The following is a 25,279-nucleotide window of genomic DNA, read 5'->3' on the forward strand; positions in this document are numbered from 1 at the left end:
TCCTGAAAAATAATCCATCAGGAGACCACAAGGGGAGGTTAATGTATAAAATAATCCATCAGGAGACCACAAGGGGAGGTTAATGTATAAAATAATCCATCATGAGACTACAAGGGGAGGTTAATTTATAAAATAATCCATCAGGAGACTACAAGGGGAGGTTAATGTATAAAATAATCCATCAGGAGACTACAAGGGGAGGTTAATGTATAAAATAATCCATCAGGAGACCACAAGGGGAGGTTAATGTATAAAATAATCCATCATGAGACCACAAGGGGAGGTTAATGTATAAAATAATCCATCAGGAGACTACAAGGGGAGGTTAATGTATAAAATAATTCATCAGGAGACCACAAGGGGAGGTTAATGTATAAAACAATCCATCAGGAGACCACAAGGGGAAGTTAATGTATAAAATAATCCATCAGGAGACCACAAGGGGAGGTTAATTTATAAAATAATCCATCAAGAGACCACAAGGGGAGGTTAATGTATAAAATTATCCATCAGGAGACCACAAGGGGAGGTTAATGTATAAAAAAATCCATCAGGAGACCACAAGGGGAGGTTAATGTATAAAATAATCCATCAAGAGACCACAAGGGGAGGTTAATGTATAAAATAATCCATCAGGAGACCACAAGGGGAGGTTAATGTATAAAATAATCCATCAGGAGACCACAAGGGGAGGTTAATGTATAAAATAATCCATCAGGAGACCACAAGGGGAGGTTCATGTATAAAATAATCCATCAGGAGACCACAAGGGGAGGTTAATGTATAAAATAATCCATCATGAGACTACAAGGGGAGGTTAATGTATAAAATAATCCATCATGAGACTACAAGGGGAGGTTAATGTATAAAATAATCCATCAGGAGACCACAAGGGGAGGTTAATGTATAAAATAATCCATCATGAGACTACAAGGGGAGGTTAATGTATAAAATAATCCATCAGGAGACCACAAGGGGAGGTTAATGTATAAAATAATCCATCAGGAGACCACAAGGGGAGGTTAATGTATAAAATAATCCATCATGAGACTACAAGGGGAGGTTAATGTATAAAATAATCCATCAGGAGACTACAAGGGGAGGTTAATGTATAAAATAATCCATCATGAGACCACAAGGGGAGGTTAATGTATAAAATAATCCATCAGGAGACCACAAGGGGAGGTTAATGTATAAAATAATCCATCAGGAGACCACAAGGGGAGGTTAATGTATAAAATAATCCATCAGGAGACCACAAGGGGAGGTTAATGTATAAAATAATCCATCATGAGACTACAAGGGGAGGTTAATGTATAAAATAATCCATCAGGAGACTACAAGGGGAGGTTAATGTATAAAATAATCCATCATGAGACTACAAGGGGAGGTTAATGTATAAAATAATCCATCAGGAGACCACAAGGGGAGGTTAATGTATAAAATAATCCATCAGGAGACCACAAGGGGAGGTTAATGTATAAAATAATCCATCATGAGACCACAAGGGGAGGTTAATGTATAAAATAATCCATCAGGAGACTACAAGGGGAGGTTAATGTATAAAATAATCCATCAAGAGACCACAAGGGGAGGTTAATGTATAAAATAATCCATCATGAGACTACAAGGGGAGGTTAATGTATAAAATAATCCATCAGGAGACCACAAGGGGAGGTTAATGTATAAAATAATCCATCAGGAGACTACAAGGGGAGGTTAATGTATAAAATAATCCATCAGGATTACTTGCATTTAATTGTTATCATTACTATATTTTTTCTTTTATTTTTTTTTATTTTTTATTTTTTTGTCAACGGTGGTTGGTGCAGGGGTTTGGGGGTAGGATTTAAAAAAATGAGGCAAGGGGCAAGCCACTGATAATAATAATTTGAATTATATTTTGTGTGCAATTTCTTGGTATGCCTGTACCTGTGCCTTTCATCCAAAAAATGAAATAAAAATATATCCAAAAAAATAATAATTAAAAAAAAAAAATCCATCAGGAGACTACAAGGGGAGGTTAATGTATAAAATAATCCATCATGAGACTACAAGGGGAGGTTAATGTATAATTCATTTGTTTATTGTTGATGAATTGAAGTCCCCAGGACTTTTTTGTGTTATCCTTTTAGCTTAATGTCTGACTGTATACCTCGTGTTCGTGCGACTAATAAAGTATTCAATTGAATGTTCTGGGTATACAGTAGACGGTTTTCAACCAGTGGTCCGGTGACCACCAGTGGTCCTTGAGGGGATTCCAGGTAGTCCCCAGCTAAATAGCCTAACAGCTAAATTATGAATGGAGAGTTAACCAAATGGACCCTTCTAGATCTTTAACCCTTGAGAGCGTAAAATGAAACCAAATATTCCCTTCTGGGTCCATTTGGTTTATGGGTGCATTTGGTTTCATTTTACGCTCTCAAGAGTTAAACTATTGTTAAACATCTGCATCACTTAATTTACAAGAAGTCTACACAAGTAGAGATTGTAAAATAATCAACATTTGCCTGTTATCTCTCCTAATGGTACCAACATCAATACAGCATGGAATTGTGGACAACATCTTATCCAACGATCGATGACAAAATATTTAGTTTTGGTTCTGAGAGGCTAAATCTCGTCAAATGGTGGTCCGTGGCTCAGATGCAGAATAAATAAATAATGGGCCTTGATCTGAAAAGGGTTGAAAATCACTGCAGTAGATGAAAGCCATTGACAGCATGCCTCTGCACTGGTTCCCAAACAGTGGGTCGGGACCCATTTGTGGGTCACGGAACAAATCTTATGGGTCACGACTCGCGTAAAAACCCAACTATCTTTTCGATACATTTAAAAATAGACGTATATTTCAAAAGAAAAGTTTGGGAAGCACTGCTCTAGTCCAGACATGCATAGCAACTGGCTGCCAGGGGGCCACATGCAGACCCCCACCGTCATTTAATGTGGCCCACAGGTTAATACTGAGATTTCAGCTGTTACAATTCCAAACACCCGCTTCAATTACTTCAGTCTATATATGTAGCTTAATAACTATAGTATTAAATGTTATAGCAATTGTTATAGCAAAAATAGCTGATCTACAAGCTCAAAACCGTGGAAATATAGTCGTCGTCAAAGTTGTCCACCCCTGCTCTATAGTCTACTGTGTGTCTCTTATCAGTGCACAGATGGGGACCAGGGGCAGAGGAACCAGGTGGTTGTCAAGGTGGAGGACTGTGACACTGGCCAGGTGGAGATGTTCACAACATGGAGCACCATCAGCACCAACACCGTCACATCTCCTCCAGGAGGCCTGGAGGTTAACACCATCACCATCACATCTCCTCCAGGAGGCCTAGAGGTCAACACCATCACCAACACCATCACATCTCCTCCAGGAGGCCTGGAGGTTAACACCAACACCATCACATCTCCTCCAGGAGGCCTGGAGGTTAACACCAACACCAACAGTCCCAGTCTGGTCCAGGTGAAACTAGAACCAGAGGAACAGCAGGAGGAACCACTTCAAAGACCTCAGCAGCAGGCTGATTGGTTAACATTGACATCATATAGACTTAGGCCTACATGTGGATCCGGATACGTTAGGCGTATGGAATATACAGGTAGGTCACTTTGTCACGCATCTCTCTCTCTTTCTCTCTCTCTCTGTATCTATAGAGCTGATATTATATGAACTCTTCGTTCATTGGGGTTATCGCGTGTCTCTGTTTCAAATAGATATAGTGAACCTCTCTCAAGCTAAAACAACTCTTAACTTCACGTTTGTCCAGAGTTCCCTCGCCTGCCTGTGTGTCCCACTGAACACAAGGAGAGGACCTCAGGTTTGGTCCAGAGGGAACCAGAGCCTCCACAGACACCACGGGAACAGGAAGAAGAGCCACTTCCAAGAGCAGAGGAGGCTGCTGGGTCATCGTTGACATTACCACTAGCAGTGGAAACTGCAGAAGATGATGAAAGCAGAGAGAGAGAGCCTGTAGCTGCCAGCAGCACCTCAACTGAACACCCGAAAACACACAATGACGCAGAGGACTGTGGAGCATCACAACCAAACAGCGATGATCGGCTCCTCTCTTCACACAGGTCTGATAAAGACATCGCTGGAAGCTGGATGTCTCCATTGGAGAGCGATGAGAACATGGAAGATGAGTCGGTTCTAAACAAACCGAACTCACACAAGACGCAGAATGTGGAGGCACAACGCTTGTCTGCCCGCAACGAGCTGTCCCAGGGCCAGAGATCGTCAAAACAAACTCCCTCCACGAGTAGTGACACAGGGAAGAAATGCTTTACTTGTACGGAGTGTGGCATAGTCTTTGCACGCCCGAGTCATCTGAAACGACACAGGAGAACAGATTTTGTCTGTTTACAAGCAACAGAATGCAAAAGTATGTGAATATGCTGGAATTATAGTAAATATAGACAGTTTATTCATTTTAACTGTCCGATAATGTCTAAACATCACTGTGCCTCACCCACGAATATGTTGATCTGCATGTCATTTGCTTCTATAACTGTCCCACCCATCAGGTCTGAAGTCTAAAGCTCCGAAAGTGGTGAGGAGACACAGGACTGGTCAGCGAAAAACCTGCTCGCTTCATGAGGACGGGAGCCCCCATCTGTCTGGTAGTTCTATACACCATTACACTAGTACCGTAGAAACGGATATTTCACTTTCAAATTTGTTTGATTTTGCTTTTTTTATTGCATTAGATTTTTTTTTATTTCCCCCCAAATTAAAAAAGTAATTGGAAAAACACACAGAGGCCTACTATACAAATGCATTGCATTAAAACAATACTCTTTTGTTCTTTACAAAAACTAAAAAGAATCAGCCTTTTCACCTGCCTTTTACCCCCACATGAATGCACTGCATTTCTAACATTCTATTATATCATCTGCTATGACCGTAATGTAACCTTGGTTCGGTGTTTGGATCTATTATGTATTGTGCTTTTTGTGTGGATCCAAATAAAAGTCCAATGTGTGTGTGTTCTTCAGGTGTTCAGGTGATAGAAGAAGCAGCAGTGTGTTCCAGTGACGTGAGACCAAGCGATGAAGAGGAAGAGGAGACGGATGACGATGAAGAGTGGACTCCTGGTCTGTCTGGTAATGCAATACTATTATCATCACAGTCCAAACATTCTAAAGTATAGTAGTCTTATTGAAGTTAGACTAGAATGGATCCTTTGGGTCAATTTGGTTCCATTTGTACATGCACCCTCAGAGTAACAGATCCCTGAAGGGTCCATTTGGGCCCCTAGTGGTCATTGAGAAACAGTTAAATAGACGTAGTGTAAATGATGTGAAATCTGCATAGAGCTAGCTCAGGCAGACAGCTCAAAGTAGGACCAATATCAAATTAATGTAATTGGATGATTTGAGGCATTTTGTTCCAAAAATGTGTTTTGCAAAAATTAACCTGTTGGTGGCGCTATAACAGGCCAATGTGAAAAGGGTGGGATATATTCCTCAGCCTAGTAAGAAAATGTGTGAAAGATTTCACGTATTGCACGTAATTGCATGCTGCGTTCATGATTTGAGGCTTTTGTTCAAAACGGGGCAATCTTGCAAACTGTGAAAGCCAATTATAGCCAATTAGGATGGAATATGAAATATCGGACAGATCCGACTTGAGCACATGACCATAGAGATACTGTGTAACGATTTGTGTTTTACAAAAAGTCGGCCTCCTGGTGGCGCTATAAAAGGCAGATGCGGAAAATGCAGGTCAAAGGTTTATCCTTGGCCTCTAGGGAGTGTGCATGGAACGTTTCACGCAGATCGGTGCAGTTTTAGGTAAAAAATGTGAAAAGCTGCCTCATGGTGGCGCTATAACAGGCCGTTCTGGAAAATGTGGGGCAGAGGTTCATCGTTGGCATCCAGGGAGTGTGTGTGCAAAGTTTGGCATCGATCAGGTTAACGGTGCCGGAGATTAGCTGTTCACAGACGGACGGAAGGACGGAAGGACGGACACACACACACACACACACACACACACACATGGACGGAGTGCAAAACATACTCTCTCCCCATGCCTTCGGCCTGGTGGAGACAATGACACTAGAGATAGAGCAGTGACATGCATGGGTTAACTCAACTGAGACAACAGCATTTTTCTGTTCTGAAAGTCTGTCCTTGAACCAGTCACAAGTCAGTGGATATAGCTACAGTTATGGACAGTGTGTGCGTGTGTGTGCGCTGGTGTGTGTGTGTGTGTGTGTGTGTGTGTGTGTGTGTGTGTGTGTGTGTTTCAGGTGATAAGGTGATGGAGGCGGTACCAGAGTGTTCTGGCAAAAGAACACTCAGAAAACGAGGCGACGACGTTAACTACAAAGAACCAGAAGTTCCAGAAGATGATCATTTTTACTGTAATGATCTCTGTTTACACCAGTCTTTCTTTCTTCCTCTCTCTCTCTCTCTCTCTCTCTCTCCCCCTCCATGTCACTCAACCATCCTTTCCCTCCAGCTCATCTCTCTGTCGTTGCTATTTGTCATGAGTTGAATACTTTGCAATGTTTTAGTTGCATGTCACATACTTTGCAAGTACTGTACTTTGCAACACTGTTCAACTGTGTGTGTGTGTGTGTGTGTGTGTGTGTGTGTGTGTGTGTGTGTGTGTCTGTGTGCGTGCGTGTGTGCGTAGTCTGTGATCAGTGTGGAGAGTTCTTTTTAAAGGAATGTGACAAACATGGATCTCCTGTCGTCATAGAGGACATTAAAGTAGCTCTACCAGAGACTGACAGAGCCAAGCAGACCCTGCCTTTTGGATTTAAGGTCAACAAACAAGCATACACACAACGCGTGCGCACGCACACACGCATCACACACGCACCACACACTATATATATTCGCTGTCGGGTGAACGGTTACTGTACATGACATGGAAAAAAGAACCCGTGTTCCAATGGATCCAATAAAAAAACTTGCAGTTAGTTAAATGTTTATAACCTACAGAAAGGCTAAAAACAGCTGGTTTCTGCCCGGCAGGAACGATATACACTACACATATGGGGCGGCAGTGGTTCAGGGGTAAAGTGGTCGTGGTGGAACCGGAAGGTTCCCAGTTCAAACCCGGGCTCCCCCAGAGTTAGTGTCCAAGTGTCCTTGAGCAAGACTCTGAACCCTCTCGATGAGCAGGTTCTTACATGCTGTCCTCCACCATTAGTGTATGCGTGAATGAATGTAATGCATGTCTAATTTAAAGCACCATGGCGCTATGTAAAATGTATCATTTACACATAGAAATATGCATATAAGAATATTTTAATATCTCCATATTTTTCTCTAATTGCCAGTCTAACTGTCATGATCTGTGTGCGTGCGTGCGTGCGTGCGTGCGTGCGTGCGTGCGTGCATGCGTGCGTGCGTGCGTGTGTGTGTGTGTGTGTTTTCAGATTAAGCAGTCACGTATCCCAAACGCAGGTTTAGGAGTGTTTTACTGTGGACTCTCCAAGCTTGCTGCTGGGACTCACTTTGGACCGTATAAAGGAGTCAAGACAGGCAAAAAGGAAGCTGTGGAGAGTGGATACTCCTGGGTGGTGAGTGTGCATGTGAAATTGTGTTTTGAGCTACAACTAAGGACATTTTCTCTATGATTCTTGTTTTAACTTTTTGTGTTTAGTTTTAGTTAACCACAATAACCCTGCAGTCTGCCAAACATTGAAATGGAAAACTAAATGTATTCATTAATCAGATCAGATCTATAATAGGTCACTGCTCAGTGTAGATGTGTATAGATATAATGATATGTCATACAGTATTGCAGGTTAATATAGACAAATCTTTTTCGTTTTTGTCATGTCATGATGTCAGTATATACTTATTATTCATAAATGTCTTTGTTTGTCCTTAGATCCGGAGGAAGAGAGGTCATTATGACTACATCGATGCCAAGGACGAGACTCGGTCCAACTGGATGAGGTGGGACATCATGTTCTGGTTGTAGGCTAAACTCACGCAAGAATCCAAAAGAGCATTGTCTAACTCAGAGATGGATTTACTCTGCTCCACTGTAAGGGCTGATTCCGTTATGAGATAGAACCCGGAATCAACTGCTGAAAAGGCTTTAAATTTACATTCCTGATTGATATAATGCCACACCTGGAGGTATCAATCTGTTCTAAACCGTGTTTATCCTGTAGTGTATCTATTTCAGTTCTTTGTATAAATGTCATGTAAGTTGTGATATCTTTCCCTATCCATGAATTAAATCTGTTACTCAGGGACACTTCTACGTCGACTCTAGACCATGGGCCGGGATGCCAACAGGGGACCTTATGTTTCCCAGGAAGCTTCTCTGTGCTGATGCACGTGTGTGTGTGTGTGTGTGTGTGTGTGTGTGTGTGTGTGTGTGTGTGTGTGTGTGTGTGTGTGTGCGTGCGTGCGGCAGGTATGTGAACTGTGCCCGTAACGAGACAGAACAGAACCTGATAGCATTCCAGCATCGAGGACGGGTCCTGTACCGCTGCTGTCGTCCTGTGGCCAGAGGAGAAGAGCTGCTGGTGTGGTACGGAGACGAGTACGCCAGGGAGCTGGGGGTCGTCTTTGATGAGCTGTGGGACAACAAGTGCTCTGCTGCAGGTAACATGGAACTTGTATGTCTGAGTAATGTAGCCTATCTAAGAATGGATCAGTCTAATATGTAGGTTGATCTGTCTGTCTACCAAAATGGATGCATTAATGGCCTATATTGCATGTATAAATGTATACATGCAATACAGGCTACATTTATTCACGCACATGTCACACACAGGTATGCGCGAGCACACACACACACACACACACACACACACACACACACACACACACACACACACACACACACACACACACACACACACACACACACACACACACACAGCTGTAGAGGGTGGACCAAGCAATAAAGAAGTTACAATAATATGAAATTGTTGATCAATTCTCTTTCTGCTTCCTCTCCCTTTCTATTCATGTCTTTCTTCCCTCTCTCTCTCTCTCTCTCTCAGGAGTGAGGTCCAAGTCTTCTCAGACTCAGGTCTTCTCCTGTTCAGTGTGTCCCTACGCCTTCACATCTCAGCTCTTCCTCCATAAACACATCAAGAGGAGCCACAGCGACCTCTACTGGCAAATGGTGAGGAATGGACAGATCTCCACCGCAGCCTGTCAGCCAATAAGCAGCTCTGTAACCAGCCAGAAACGGGGAGAGACAAACAAACCTTACAGTCAGAAACAGTTTACTGAGACTACAACTCAAACAGCAGATGTAAAAACACATCAACCGCCTTATACCGGAAAGTCAACTCAGGCATGCAATCAGGGTGACAAGAGTTTCAGTCACCCTAGTCACCTGAAGAGACACCAGACTGCCACCCACACTGGAGAAAAGTCTCACGCCTGTACACAATGTGGTAAAAGTTTCAATCTGTTAGGTGGTCTGAAGAGACACAAGCTTCTCCACACTGGAGAAAAGCCTTTCCAATGTGATCAGTGTGACAAAGCTTTGACTGAGGCACATCACCTGACGTATCACAAGCGTCTCCACACTGGAGAAAAGCCTTACGCCTGTAATCAGTGCGATAAAAGTTTCAGTCAGTTTTCTCATCTGAACACACACCGGCGTACCCACACTGGAGAAAAGCCTTACGCCTGTAATCAGTGCGATAAAAGTTTCAGTCAGTCAGTTAATCTGAAGAATCACAAGTGTCTCCACACTGGGGAAAAGCCTTTCCAATGTGATCAGTGTGATAAAGCTTTCAGTCAGCCACATACCCTGAAGATTCACAAGCGTCGTCTCCACACTGGAGAAAAGCCTTACGCCTGCAATACGTGTTACAAGAGTTTCATTGTGTTAGATGAGCTGAAGACACACCTGGCTGTCCACACTGGAGAGAAAGCTTACTCCTGTGACCTGTGTGACAAGAGTTTCAGAGATTTAAGTAATCTGAACAGACACCGGCGTACCCACACTGGAGAAAAGCCTTACGCCTGTACACAATGTGGTAAAAGTTTCAATAATTCAGGTGATCTGAACAAACACAAGCGTACCCACACTGGAGAAAAGCCTTACGCCTGTACACAATGTGGTAAAAGTTTCAATCATTCAGGTGATCTGAACAGACACAAGCGTCTCCACACTGGAGAAAAGCCTTACGCCTGTAAACTGTGCGACAAGAGTTTCAGTGATTTAAGTAATCTGAACAGACACCGGCGTACCCACACTGGAGAAAAGCCTTACGCCTGTACACAATGTGGTAAAAGTTTCAATAATTCAGGTGATCTGAACAAACACAAGCGTACCCACACTGGAGAAAAGCCTTACGCCTGTACACAATGTGGTAAAAGTTTCAATAATTCAGGTGATCTGAACAAACACAAGCGTACCCACACTGGAGAAAAGCCTTATGCCTGTAATCAGTGCGATAAAAGTTTCAGTCAGTTTTCTCATCTGAAGAATCACAAGCGTCTCCACACTGGAGGAAAACCTTACGCCTGTAAACTGTGCGACAAGAGTTTCAGTGATTTAAGTAATCTGAACAGACACCGGCGTACCCACACTGGAGAAAAGCCTTACACCTGCAATACGTGTTACAAGAGTTTCAGTGATTTAAGTAATCTGAACAGCCACCGGCGTACCCACACTGGAGAAAAGCCTTACGCCTGTACACAATGTGGTAAAAGTTTCAATAATTTAAGTAATCTGAACAGCCACCGGCGTACCCACACTGGAGAAAAGCCTTACGCCTGTACACAATGTGGTAAAAGTTTCAATAATTCAGGTGATCTGAACAAACACAAGCGTACCCACACTGGAGAAAAGCCTTACGCCTGTAATCAGTGCGATAAAAGTTTCAGTCAGTTTTCTCATCTGAAGAATCACAAGCGTCTCCACACTGGAGGAAAACCTTTCCAATGTGATCAGTGTGACAAAGCTTTCAGTCAGGCACATAACCTGAAAATTCACAAGCGTCGTCTCCACACTGGAGAAAAGCCTTACATCTGCAATACGTGTTACAAGAGTTTCAGTGATTCTATTCATCTGAAGCAACACCAGGTTGTCCACACTGGAGACCTGTGACCTGTGTGAAAATAGTTTCAGTCTGTTTGATAGTCTGAGGAAACACAAGCATCTCCACACTGGAGAAAAGCCTGTAATACGTGTTACAAGAGTTTCAATGCGTCAGGTGATCTGAAGACGCACCTGGCCCTTTGTGAACCGTGGGGTGCTGTTTTTTTAACATTAAAAGTCCATAGACTTTGCTGCCACATGACGTCACGAGTGCTACTGTTTTTCCCCCAAAACATTAAAAGTCCATAGACTGCCAGCCTGCCACATGATGTAATTCCCAAAGCCAGACGTTGAAGAGGCTATTGCCCCTCAAAAATAAGACATTGGACATAAGACATGTTTTGAGCTGTATGAAATACTTGCCATTTCCAAACAATTGGAAATCGCCATCCATGCATTTATTTCGTCACGGTTAGATTACTGCAATGCATTGTATGTCGGCATCACACAGTCTCTTTGGCGCTTGCAGCAGGTTCAAAACGCAGCTGCTAGCCTCCTTACGTGCATGCACCAGAAAACGCGACCACATCACCCACATTTTAGCTAGATTGCAAACTTGACAGGGAGCCAGCTCCCTGTCAAGTTTCGAATAGATTTTAAGATACTTTTATTTGTTTATATATATATTTACATGGGCTGGCCCCCTCATACTTATCTGACCTCTTGGATGATTATACTCCAGCTAGACCTTTGAGGTCTGCCGGCCAGCTGCTTTTGACTGTTCCCCCTGCATCCAATCTAAGATCCAGAGGTGATCGTACTGTTCCCCCTGCATCCAATCTAATAATAATAATAATAGCTTGAATTTATATAGCGCCTTTCATGAACCCAAGGCCGCTTTAAAAAATGTACCAACAACAATCAAAAACTATATGCCATAAGCCTGAGAGAATAAGTGTCTTTTCAAGGCAGCCTTAAAAGAGTCCAGTGTTGGAGCATGGCTAAGATCCAGAGGTAATTGTACTGTTCCCCCTGCATCCAATCTAAGATCCAGAGGTAATCGTACTGTTCCCCCTGCATCCAATCTAAGATCCAGAGGTAATCGTACTGTTCCCCCTGCATCCAATCTAAGATCCAGAGGTAATCATGCCTTCGCTGTTGCAGCACCCAGCCACCCACTCTCTGGAAAAGCCTCCATTTTTATATTAAAAGTGCTCAGTCCATTGAACTTTTTAAGTCTCTTCTCAAGACTCATCTCTTTTCTATGGCCTTTGATCCTTCCTGATTTTTTATTTTTGAACAGTTTCATTTCTTGTTGTTACTTGTTTGATGATTTTGTATGCACCATAAGCCACCATAAGCTTTGAGTAGAAGTAAGTAAGGTAGAAACTCACTGTACCCTGTACATCACAATTAGCAACAGCAGACAAACATACACAGCCCATACGTATAATGCATCCTTCCAGTTACAACATATACAGCCTAGTAGTATACAGAGCCCATTATATCCTGTCACAACCAGTATACTGTACATAGGTTACATAGATTATGTTTTATATCAGATAAATACTACATTTTAGGAAGGAAGCTGTGAGGACCTTTGAGATGCCTGGACTAGGGTATGCCTTGAAATAAATTGAGAGATAGAAATCTAGATGTGCAATTCCTAACCCCAACCCTAAACCACCATTGGAAAACACTAACAGTTAAGAATGAAGTTTCATACAAGGATTTAGTGCTGTGACACCCCAAACAAAACATTGTGTCTGTATCCTTATTCTATAAATGTACGAGGACCTATGCATATGATACAGCACTTCCAAGTTCATTTCACCCTCCCAGTCGCTCGCACGCACGCGCGCGCGCGCGCGCGCGCGCACACACACACACACACACACACACACACACACACACACACACACACACACACACACAAACGTTAATGCTCAGCATGACTCACCTGCAGAATAAAAACAATGACCAAGCAGTTTGTTATGAAGATGAATTCACTTCAAACTGTCACACAATTGTTACTGAGCAGTCACTTCCTAAAACCCAGACTACTCCACTCAACTTCCATGAGGTGTAAAGTTATATTCCAAGTTGTTAATTCCACTCTTTTTACTACCAAAGTTCCAAACATACCGTAAACAAGGACCTGAGAGCTCAGAGCTCACGTCTGTCTGTTTGCAGCAGGTGTGTGTGGAGGGGGGAGTGTAGAGTAGGAGAGTAGCGACACTCTTTGATCTCGCCGCAAAGCGGCTGGAACTATCCCATTGAGATAGAATGAGCACTTCCGCATTCCGTTGTTACAATGGGAGTCAACGCTAGTGTCGCCACTCTCTCTTACTATTACTCTGGAGGGGGCATGGCTACCGGAGGATTAAAAAGAGCGCGCTTGAAGCCTGCTCACTCAGGGAGTGTCTACCAATTCACTGTACTTTCTAGGGCAGTGGATTTCAACAACCCTTCTCATGTCAGGGTCCATTAAAAAGTTACATGTTAAAAAAAAAAATCCCCCCTTTTCTCTCTTTCCCCATCCCTCCCCCCACAGTTATCGTTGTCATAATTTATTTAAAAAGTTACATGCTTGATACCTATGTTTTACTTCATGATACATTGGTTAAAATATTTAATTCTTATTACTAATTCATAAGAAATATTATATTACAAATATGAACTGTTTACTGTACATATTTTTCTTTTTTATTATACATGACGGGACCGCAATGGAAACAAGCCATATATTGTGAGCGAAATGTAATTCAAACTGAGGAGTGCCAGACCAATCTCCCCAGGGATTTTGAGGGGTGCTAGCCCCTCCTATACACAGGTTTAATGTTTGTCTTTAGTTCAAAGTTTGTTTAGTAAACGCATTGACAATGAAGGAAAAATGTACGTCATAATGTGTCGTTTACGTCCTATTGTCTCTTTATTGTTTGTTTTACATCATCACCTAATCAACATGACTTTAATATATATTTGTGGAGTGCATACCTCCGCCAGGCTGGGTTGTTTACCCAGGACTTTGTAGCCATGGGTTGCTGTGATCACATTTCATGTAGCCTTTTCCATATACACAGTTATACAATTTAGGCATTTACATGTAGCAGACACTCTTAATCCAGAGCGATTTACAGTAAGCAAGAACAAAACATAGTAATAGCCTACATAAAAATAGTCTTTAAGAATCATAGGTAAGCTAAGAACCTGCTTGTTTTTAATGACAGGGCACCCGTCAATCACAGGCTTGTCTTGATGGACGGCTTGCATTAGCATAACATCTGTTTCATTTGATCTTAGCTTCAGCCCATGTGGCAGTCTTTACTTTGTTCTATTTTATTATTATTATTTTCCCCCACAATACACACTGTATTGTGGGGGGAAATGGTCACGCCTGGTGAGTCACGCCTGGTGAGTCACGCCGGCATTAAACATTGGAGTGGTCCATGTAGCCTGCCTACTCAACCTACTAGTATGTACGTTGTAGTAATTGTGTATAAATGCATAAGGATAGGTGAGGTAGCATTTGGTGTTAGAGTAGAGGGTTTATTCCATCATATGTAAGGTATGCAACATATGCTTTATTTGAAAAATATGCTTGATTATAGCCTAGAGGTCGCTGTTACAAAAAGGACAGACAATTTCAAACACAGCAATTACTAGGTTTGTTTGTACAAAAATGTGTAAAAGAGAAACTTGTTCTGCGGCTCCGCCACAATGACTCACACTGGAGGGCATAGGAGTGATCTATGGCTGTGTATATGGAATATATGAAATGTAAACTCTGTCATATGATATTACATAATACCACTGATAATATTAATACTAATATCACTGCCAATAGTTAATGATATTGGTGGATAGGAGTAGCAAGGAGGGTCGGTCAGCAGTCTCAGCATTAATTACGTGTATGAATTTGCCCCCTCAAATAAAGTGTAACCAATACTTAACAACCTCAACCTCTAACATATTATATATTGTCATATTTATGCATCTTGTCATACAAATCTGCCCTAGCTGTTGTTGTGAGGCTGTGAGCATTGTTTTTAATGACCATACTTTATGTCTAAATCTAGGTGTTGGGAGAAATGCATTTTCACTCTGTGTATAGAGTTGGGACAACAATAAAGATGATCTGAACCCGAGTGTGATGTTTGAAATACACACCAAAGTACGTGGAAGTATTTGCAGACGTAGCAAAACAAGAATAATCTAATTGTATTCTGCCTACTCTTCTCTTGGTTTGTGTCAACTTCTGACATGTGCACAGAGCTTCATGGTCTTTTCATGAGTGAAATAAGTAGAAAATCAAAACATTCGAATATATAATAATGTTAGTGGTTATAATATATTACAGTATAGCTCTATAACAAAAGAAACAGAGATCCTAACAATATAACAACATTCTATCTAATAACAAAAGAGAAAGTAAAATAATGGATTAACCTAAACAAAAATATTCAAACATTCTGTTCTTCAAGTCTACAAATCTACAAGCTCATGGGACATTATGAGCTCATAGGTCAGATATTTTAAAAATAATTTAGAAAATGTTTGAGGTTAAAATCGGGTGTGTAAATCGGGTGAACTATCCCTTTAAGAGTTAAATAATCCGCATACGTCCTATATGAACTATTAGGTGAGTGTAAAGGTAACCAGCCAGAGCATCAGAGATGAAATACTCTATGAACTATTAGGTGAGTGTAAAGTGTAAAGGTAACCTAGGTGAGTGTGATGGTAACCAGCCAAAACATCAGAGATGAAATACTCAGGTTGAGTATGCTGGCAGCAGAGTTGCAGAAGTTCCCTTCGCAGCAGGTTGGTCCATTTGTGAAGTTAGCCAAGCTATCCAGGGAAGTAAAGACAGCCAGGCGGGCAGAAGAACCACAGAAGCTTGAAGAAACACAGCCAAACGTGTTTTGAGTTGGGGTGGCTGTGGTTACACATTGCAAAGAAAAACATATTCGCACTTTTTTAATGAAACTTGTCAAGTTGATGATGCACAACAACACCTTTATACCCAGCAAATCCGCACTTCCTGATTGATTGATTGATTGAAGAATTTATTAACAGTTTGCAGAATTACAGTACATTTCAAGCACAAACTCAATACAAAGGCTGTTAACTGTGAGTGGACGACCCAATTAAGCATTACACTTGTTTCCAACAGGGTCCACCATGTTCAAATCATCAAAACATTTAGAGACGTACAAAGTCTTATCCCCTTCATCGGTACTATATTTAAAGATTCCACAATTCTGCAGTAATTATTATAGTGCTGTGCATTCTATATTCTTGTCAAAGTGTGTAAGTGGAACCATTAACTTGTACACACTTGAGGATATTATGGTGTACTACCAGACCAGTATAGTATGATGAATGTAACATCCAATAGACATGTGTAATGCATTTTTGTACTGACTACTGTAGTAGCATAGCCTACCTTTCACAATTACTCATCCTGAACATATACTGTATGTTTCAATATTAGGACTCACCACTCCCATTTACACATCGATCCTGCATTCCCACACAATCTAATGTGTTTCTGCATATTTGGTCTGTCTTCGAGTCACAGGTGAAGCACTTTAGCCCGTTAACTGTCTGCTGTTGAATAGTAGTAACTGAAATGAAGTAGGAAATTAAACCATATAGTTTAACAAATATAAACAAAATATGACTTAAGGATTATAATTTTAAACATGATAAATGTAAGACTTAATTCCAAGTTTAGATCTGGGATTACCTGACAGTTGATGTATATTTAACTTCTGGTGTAATTAGTACACCGTTGTTTCAAAAAACTATTATTTTAAGATTGACTAAATTGCAATTATAGCCTATATTTGTGATGGATGGATGGATGGACATTGCTTTGTTGATTCTGAACTGTTTTAGCGAGTTAGCCTGCTTATGCAATTATCTAAAGTTACATGTAGCCAGAAATTGACTAAATGGCTTGGATATAACATTGACCTAAAAACTGTGTAATATGATAAGAAAGAAAGAAAGAAAGAAAGAAAGAAAGAAAGAAAGAAAGAAAGAAAGACATGACTAAATAAATGGTTTAATTGTGTCATTTTAGTAGACTGAGTAAAAAATGAACATTGCTGGAAGAAATAAGTGAGGAAAAATAGAATTGATGAAAACACAAATTACATATATTCTGTAGGTCAGGCTATAAAGCTAATTAAGAATGATATGTGGTAAACATGTTAACTATTTTACGGTATACATACCGGCCAAAGTCTCATTGTTACAGCCATCTGTATTGCAACAGAGAGATGATACAATTCCATTTCCAAGCCCGAGGTTTGCTGAAATTGTCTCTTGGCCCATTTGGGAACAGGTGGCCTCTGGTACACACAACTTGAGGACATTCCTCACACCCACAGTTGCTACAAAACGCACACGGCACACGCACGCGCACACACACACACACACACACACACACACACACACACACACACACACACACACACACACACACACACACACACACACACACACACACACACACACACACGCACGCACGCACACACACAATAAATAAATAAATATTTTTTTTAGATAAATCTTATTTTGTAGCAATTTAAGCAAATAGTTAAGAGAAAGAAATCTATGAATATTACACTCTAGAGTAGCTGATAGACAGAGCTGATTAGCACCACAGGTGACCAAGGCTGAATTGCTGCACTGAAGATCTGTGCAATCACTGCACGTCTCACACTGAAGGGCTTCCGCTGCATCAGGGAAAATACATACTATGCATTAATTATACGTACATGCCAAAAACATGAACTCCATAGTGTAATTCTCAAAATGTCAAATACTTACAGTGCAAGTTGTTGTTTGTTTAAAAACAAACAATTAAAAAAATAACAATTAAAATGTTGGACGAGGCCTTTGAGAGTGTTACCTGCATAGAAGCTCCCTGCAACACACAGAGTCCACATCAGCATCATTGTGGAGAATAGTACAGTGTAGACTAGTGCATGTCCTTATATAATGTTCCTGTTTTGAGGACATGGGAATATCTTATTCCCATGGATGGATTGGATTATATAATTGGATGCATTCCAAAATCAACTGTACATGAATGCATTCTCATGTTTTCTTAACACTGCCAGCTGAAGGTGGGGCAAGAAATTGCTTTTCACCACCGTCAGCCAAATTCAGATACTACTCTTTCGGCCTCTTCGCCACCTTCCTCCTCCTCCTCCTCCTCGTCAGTCGCAGTGATGCTAGAGATGACGTTGTGAAATATCTTTTAGACAACTCGGTTGGATGTTTCATCTTCAAATGCATTGTTGAATTGTGGTAAGACACGTTCAGAAGAATCGCCATGTAGCGGCCTATAGTGGGATTTCTGTTCACTAATATACTGTAGTGCACTATAATAGTAATTAGGAGTAATTATGGACACAGGCCCGGCGCCATGGGGGTGCCAGAGGGGGCCTGGCACCCTCACAGAGTCAGTTGCAAATTCTCTCCCCCCTCAGTTTAAGTTTTGCCATGTCATAGACTTCAAAAGAATGATTTCAAAATGTGTTTGACCTGCTCTTATTCTATTGATAATGTAAACATGCGAATGATGAATAGTCAGAACCAAGTGTAAGGTTTTGCACTACAGTTTATCAAGAGTGTGTGTGTGTGTGTGTGTGTGTGTGTGTGTGTGTGTGTGTGTGTGTGTGTGTGTGTGTGTGTGTGTGTGTGTGCATGCACATGTGCGTGCACGTGTACGCACATGTGCATGCACAGACTTCTCATACAATAGAGTGAAAATGTTGCACCCTCATTATAAACATTTGGGCGTGTGTAATCCACTTAGTTTGATTGATCTTTATTTACTGTACTAGTCCTTCACACAGTTGTGCATGGGTGGATCTGTTAAACAGTTTAATTCCTAAGCAAATTTCACGTCATTTGTTAAATATTTCTCATTATGTCGATTGAAAAAAATAGTGTAGCAATAACTTGAGAGAAATACAGTCCAATACAGAGAGGCATCTGTGCAATAATGACATGGGTTGACGAAATGCCACACACCTGCTAATGTCACATTCTGCCTTATTGCAATGAAAACATGGTTACTGTCTGTCTGTCTGTCTGTCTGACTGTCTGTCACCTACCTAGTACCTACAGACAGTACCTACCTAGTATCTAACTAGCGTTGTGGCATTCCTGGAATGGGTGAGGTGGTGGAACTCATTTTGAGATGCAGGTGTGAATATCACTATATCAGAGGATTAGTCCTTCTTCACATACAGAAGAAGACAGAAGAAGATCAACTTCACGCCATAGTTCTGGTGGAGTGAAGGGAGGGTGGGAAGAAGAACATGAAGAACAGTCAGATCCCAAACAAAAGGTACATTTTATTTGAAGTCCAGTTGAAGGCACTACTGTTCAGTACTGCCACTGAGTTTGCATAGGGTTTATTTTAGATGATAAAACATTATAACTAAACAGCCACAAACATACACACATACTTTGCGTTTGTTTCAACAAAACCAACAAAACCTTAAAATTGAAAATAATAATTGTTGTCATTGTATTTAAGTACGGCAATTGCAAGTCAAGAAATATACTTTCCTTTCAACATGAATCAACAATCAGTTCTGCATTCAGGCAGAGGTCATAATATGTGAATGTGAAAGTAATTTAAGGTGCTACTCTTTTTTACGTAACGGAATGAATGGAAAACAAAAACCATGGCTTATTTATGCTTTCCATAAAACATAAAAAAGCTTTTGTCCAGAACAAAGACGAAAAAAGAAAAAGACGTTCTGTATGGAACTGAAAAAAGCTCACTTCATAAATGGTGATTTACATGGAACCTGATAAATTCAAATGGAACCAATTGAAGAGTCTGGCTTTTTAGGAGCATTGCATGGTTTTATAAATACAAACCAGGTGCATTCATCAAGAACCCTATACATTGGTTCCAACCATACAGAACCTTTTTTTGGTGTTTGATGGACACCTTGAAAAAGGTGCACAAGCTTTTAAAAGTGCAGCATAAGACAATATAAAAACATGTTCCAGAACAGTTATTGCTACATTTCATGTCCCTCATCCTAAGTAGAAGCGTATACATACAGCATGCATGTACACTCTTACAAAAAAAAAAGCTTCTCCATGGAACTGAAAAAGGTTCTAAAGCCTGCATCAGGATCCACACTTTTATATGATTCTTTATACAGACTCCATGATTCTCAGACATTTAAATGGTTTCATATAGAATCGTTTAGGAGACATACCGGTATTGAACCTTTTTAGGTATATAAAGAAAGGGAAAAACAAAAACAAATGTTATGGGCCATACATGAAGCAGAGGAGATGTCCACTCTGGTTTGATTCCTGAAGAAGATCCAACCTGATCAAAACATTGAATCAGTAAACCAGTGGAGCTGAGTATTATTTACCAGTGTTGTCACTGTTGTGGACTCTATTTTTTTTCTTCCCATTCATGAAGCAACCTATAGAACCTTTGTCAATTTCAAACAGTCTTTTTTTTTCTCCAAGAGTGTTGGACCATCTATAATCCCTATGAGTCCAGTCCAAATCGGATCATTTCTTCATACACAAAGAAGCATAACCACAGCACTACAGGCAGGTTTTCTTAATGTAAGATATGCCCTAATTACAGCTTCATCCTCCTGTAGCAACACCATGTACATAAACTACACTGTAAACACTTCATTTATAGTTGGTCGTACGTCGGTGTCGCATGCCGAACGCAGCCGGTCTACAAAGCTCGTACGTTGGTTTATTTTCGGCACACAAAAAACGGCGCTCATGTTCACTTTTGATAATAAATACACATGTGGCAGTGTCTCAGCACTGTTCAAACAATGTCACAATAATCTCAATGAATTCACAGGATGTCTGGTTAAGGCAGACTCACTCACACATCGATTGATTAAGCCCAAGTATTTTTTTAAAGCACATTCAGTGGGTTGCTTCCGCTGAGTTTGTGACCTGATCTGTGACTTAGCTTAATTCAGCCATTAGCTACACACATACACCTCTCGTCTGATCTGAGGACGTTGGTAAGTCGATAGGGGTCGCGGCTCCCACCCCGGGACGGGGGCGGGGGGTTGGGGAGGCTTGCGCTCAGGGAGAGGCGATATAATCTAGAAAAGCGACGCGCTCTTAAGTCGGTGGGGTCCCGCGGTCTGAGAACAATTCCCATGGAGCATAGAAAAGCGACGCACGGCCCCTACCGACTCGAACGACCTCAGATCAGATGAGAGGCCCCGCTGAATTTAAGCATACCGTATTACTAAGCGGAGGAAAAGAAACTAATTCCACAGCCATTTTTTCTGTTGTTACAGATTATGAAAGTGCACATTGTAACTTGACATATTTCCTTGATTTGAGTGATTTCATGTCTGCTGACATGTGGCACATTCCATCGGCCCTGTGCCTGTCAGAATGTACATCCTAGACTCCCTCAGTCAGTGGTTCACACGTCACACTAGTCTATAATAACGTGACAAAGCAAAGCAAAGTTCTTTGTTTACCCAGGGTAAGTGGACTAAGCTCGAGATGCTTGTTTACAGCCACGCCCTGCTCATAGAACATTTCATGGTTGGGGTTCAATGCCTTGCTCAAGGGCACTTCAGCGGTGGTAATTTTAACGTGTCGGTCCGGGGATTCGAACTGGCGACCTTCCGGTATCAAGACCACTCCGCAAACCGTTCGGCCACCGCTGCCTATAAAAAGTGGGTGGTCCTCAATTTCTCCCTGAGCTCTTGCTTTTAGGATCTAAAAAAAAAGAGAGAAAAAAGATGACACAAATCAATGTCAAGTGTGCGGAAAGTTTGTAATATTGAACAGACTCTCTGTAAAGCACTTTCATGCAAACACGACTATAGAGATACTGTGTACTGATTCACATTTAGGACAACATCTGTAGGAGTAATATGAAGAGAAAAAAAAGTGGTCGGTGTCTCTTCTTCAGGCCGATCTGAAGAATTTGGGGCAGATGTTCGGCTCTGGCATCCAGGAGGTGTGCGTCACACAGCTAGGCCATGGCCACACTTTAACAGTCAGTTGGGATTTGCAATGCCAGTTGGTACCACAAGGTGGTGCACTGCTTCCTTTTTGGTTGCTCTTATGTGCACAAGATACCAACTTCCATTTTCTCTCTTGTAGTATGTTGGCACACACTGCTGTACGGTCCGTTCCATTTCTGCTTTAATATGTTAGTGCCGTAAGTCTGGCTTCATTGTGGTCAATGTTCATGTTATTTGGCAGCTTATTGACAGTTATCCGTGGCCTGTGTCAATTACCTGGACATCTGCTGGACCTATGCTACTAGCCCTCTGCCTCTACCCCAATACCAACACATCACAATAAGGACAGATGGAGGACAGGGTGCAAAACATACTCTCTGCCAAGACAATAAAACCTTCGGCGCTGACCAGTCCAGTGGTTTGTGAGAATGTGTGTGAATGCAGGCAAGTGCACAGTAGTGCACACATAGACATCAAAGATGGCTTTCGAGCCCCTGCCATTTTTGTAACTGAAAGCTCTCACTTCCTCTGCACATCCCTGTGTGAATGTGTGTCCACACATTCACACAGACAAACACACACAGACCAACCCTCTCCTGCAGAGCCAGCACATACAAAAAATAGCTATGAGATAAAGGTTGACATTGATTGGCTAAAAAAGGCAACTGCAGATAATTTACCTGTTTGGTTTCCTCTGTCCAGCAGATGGGGCCAGAGACTCCTTTCCTCTCTGGAGGGAGTCTGTAGTCGCCTGCCTCTCCTTGTTTTGCTCCTGTTTAACAACAAGCACATTATCAGTATTGATGGACACATTATATATCGAAAACCTGCACATTTTCTCACATGGTACTGTTTTAATTGCTCTGACCAATGGATGGCCCCAAGTGATCCGAAATGTTTTTAACAACCAGGGGCCTGTTCCACGAAACTTGGATTAACTAATCCAGGATTTAGGCCAAAACCAGGCTTTTTAAATCCTGGTCTTTACAGCCTGGTTTATTCCGTTCCACTAAAGCCAAGCGAGGCTTAGAATGGGCGGATTTAGCGAGCCAGGATCATAAAGCCTGGCTGAATAGACAGCCTGGCTTTTTGTCTCTATACCCATTCGGTGGAACACAGATTTACTGATCCTTCTTCTTCATGGGGTATTATGGCAGTTTGCATCATAATAGTTGCATTACTGCCCCCTTCTGTATATCTCAGTATCTTTACTAATCTATTCAAGATTTACTCTAAAATAAATACTGCTGCTGTAATTAAAGAGAGAAAATACTCTCAATAGTGGATAGACTGAATGATTAACTACCCCAAAGATATAGTTTACATTTTACCACTACTATTAACTTAAAACAGAATTCTTAATATTGTAAGCATAATGATATTGTCGCATTGTGATATTTGGCCATAACTCCCTCCTCTGAGGGAGCTACCTTTGGGGAAGGGGGTTGTTGTCCAGACAGGGGCCACACTGATGAACTGTGGGTCATGGGTTCAATAGTGGGTGAAACGTTACAATGGTAATATGTTGTAAAACAATGAGTAATGGTAATATTTAGTGGTTTTCACTTTTACAAAAAAAAAATATATATAATATAATATAGGCTAATATAATAATTCTTCTTAACCGTGCACTTTGCACGACAGAAAACCTATTCTGGGCAACATTCACCAAAAGCAGCTGATCTACAAGCTCACAAGATGTCATGATGTTGTGCAGCCTATATATTTTGGTTCTTTGATTTTATATAGTGCTTAAATTAGTCCTTTAATGCAGACCGATAAAAATAAGGCAACATAAACCCATAATAATTGAATAAGTGTGGAAAACATCATTGGTTTGTGATCAGTTTGACTGCTTAATGAACAGTAAAGACATCAGGATTAGGTTAAACCTGGCTGTTAGCCTGGTCCGGATCAGCATTAGTTTCCATGGTAACTAATGCAGCATCACTTTCATGAAACCGAATCAAGCCTCAACATATCCAGGTTAACTGGTTAAATTAATCTGGCAAGATTAACCAGCTTTCATGAAACCGGTTAATCGCTGATCCAGGATATATTAAGCCAGGATATCTGTTAAATCCCGGCTTAATCTCTAATCCAAGTTTCATGGAACAGGCCCCAGGTAAGAAAGTTTAGAGCTATTGATGTTTTTGCAACCCATGCCAGCACATGACCACTTTCAACATGGTGTTCCATTTTAGTCATTATAGGTGACCAAAAACATTTCAAACATTACATTACTTGTGAAGCAAAAAAAAACGAAAAAAAAACAAACTGGTGCACAGCATGTATTGTGAGACAAGAAAGAGGTGCTGGCAACAGCAAGAACGTAATCAGACACAAGATAAGGCACTGTGGTAGTAACCTCATACTCAAAGAATGTCGTGTTTACAAAGATATTTATTGCAAGCAATGTGTTTTGCTCAGTGCTGATGAAGCACAAGATCTTTGTTTGCCCAAAATGCGTTGGGCCTGAGCGTGCAGTTACTACCACAAATTAATGTGTGGTGTATGTTGTCTCGTAGGTCACGTTTTTACATCAGGTTTTTACATTTTGACTGAATATAGACACCTTATTCTGTGTAGAATTAGTATTATTATTTTTGATGCATCTTGTCTTTTGCCTGTATACTACAGTATACTTTGCCTGTATACTACAGTACTTTATCATTTTCTTATTCTCATGTAACGTAAGCTGTAACCTTAACTGCTGTGCCGACTCTGGGCGACTGATTTCCCCCCGCGGGACAATAAAGGAAGGAAGGTATCTATCTATCTATCTATCTATCTATCTATCTATCTATCTATCTATCTATCTATCTATCTATCTATCTATCCATCTATCTAAAGATGTACCGGTGAGGGTTTGTTGGCAGGACAAGGCGGCGGAGGTCTATTCGGGGGTTCCGGTCGGAGTTTCGGTGTTTCCGAAGGCGAAGGATGGGGCTTGACATCCAGGCTGGGTAGAGGAGGCGGTATGGAGGGAGGTGGAGAAGGCTGCCCCCCGTGGCTTCCACTGGGTCTGGTCAGGTGGGCTGGTACTGGGGGAGCGGGTCGGGGCTGAGGCGGTGTCTGGTGGGGTGAGGACTGCTGGGTCTGAGCCTGTATCTCTCTCCGCTCCGCCGCGTAGGCAGGTATGGGAGGAGGCTTCGTGGTCGGACGCACAATGGCGTTTCTGGATCGAGGCGGACAGGAGAGGCTTGGACGAGGACTAGACTGGGTCTGCGAAGAAGAAACATAATAGTAGAGAAGATCATAAACACAT

The 25,279-nt window shown here is 41.4% G+C and overlaps 1 protein-coding gene across 1 annotated transcript in view; it reads right to left on the reverse strand.

The window, feature by feature from the left end:
- Positions 1 to 19,422: 19,422 nt before the first annotated feature.
- The window catches only part of adam19b (ADAM metallopeptidase domain 19b), a 44,268-nt gene continuing 38,411 nt past the window's right edge, over positions 19,423 to 25,279 (reverse strand). The window contains exons 21-23 of the mRNA XM_079508786.1: positions 24,871 to 25,236; positions 22,692 to 22,783; positions 19,423 to 21,760 (exon numbers count right to left, since the gene is read on the reverse strand). Of these exons, the coding sequence (XP_079364912.1) occupies positions 21,754 to 21,760; positions 22,692 to 22,783; positions 24,871 to 25,236 (465 nt within the window). The 3' untranslated portion in view covers positions 19,423 to 21,753. The remainder of the gene's footprint in view (positions 21,761 to 22,691; positions 22,784 to 24,870; positions 25,237 to 25,279) is intronic.

Source organism: Electrona antarctica, assembly GCF_951216825.1.
Source record: "Electrona antarctica genome assembly, chromosome: 1".
Classification (NCBI taxonomy): Eukaryota; Metazoa; Chordata; class Actinopteri; order Myctophiformes; family Myctophidae; genus Electrona; species Electrona antarctica.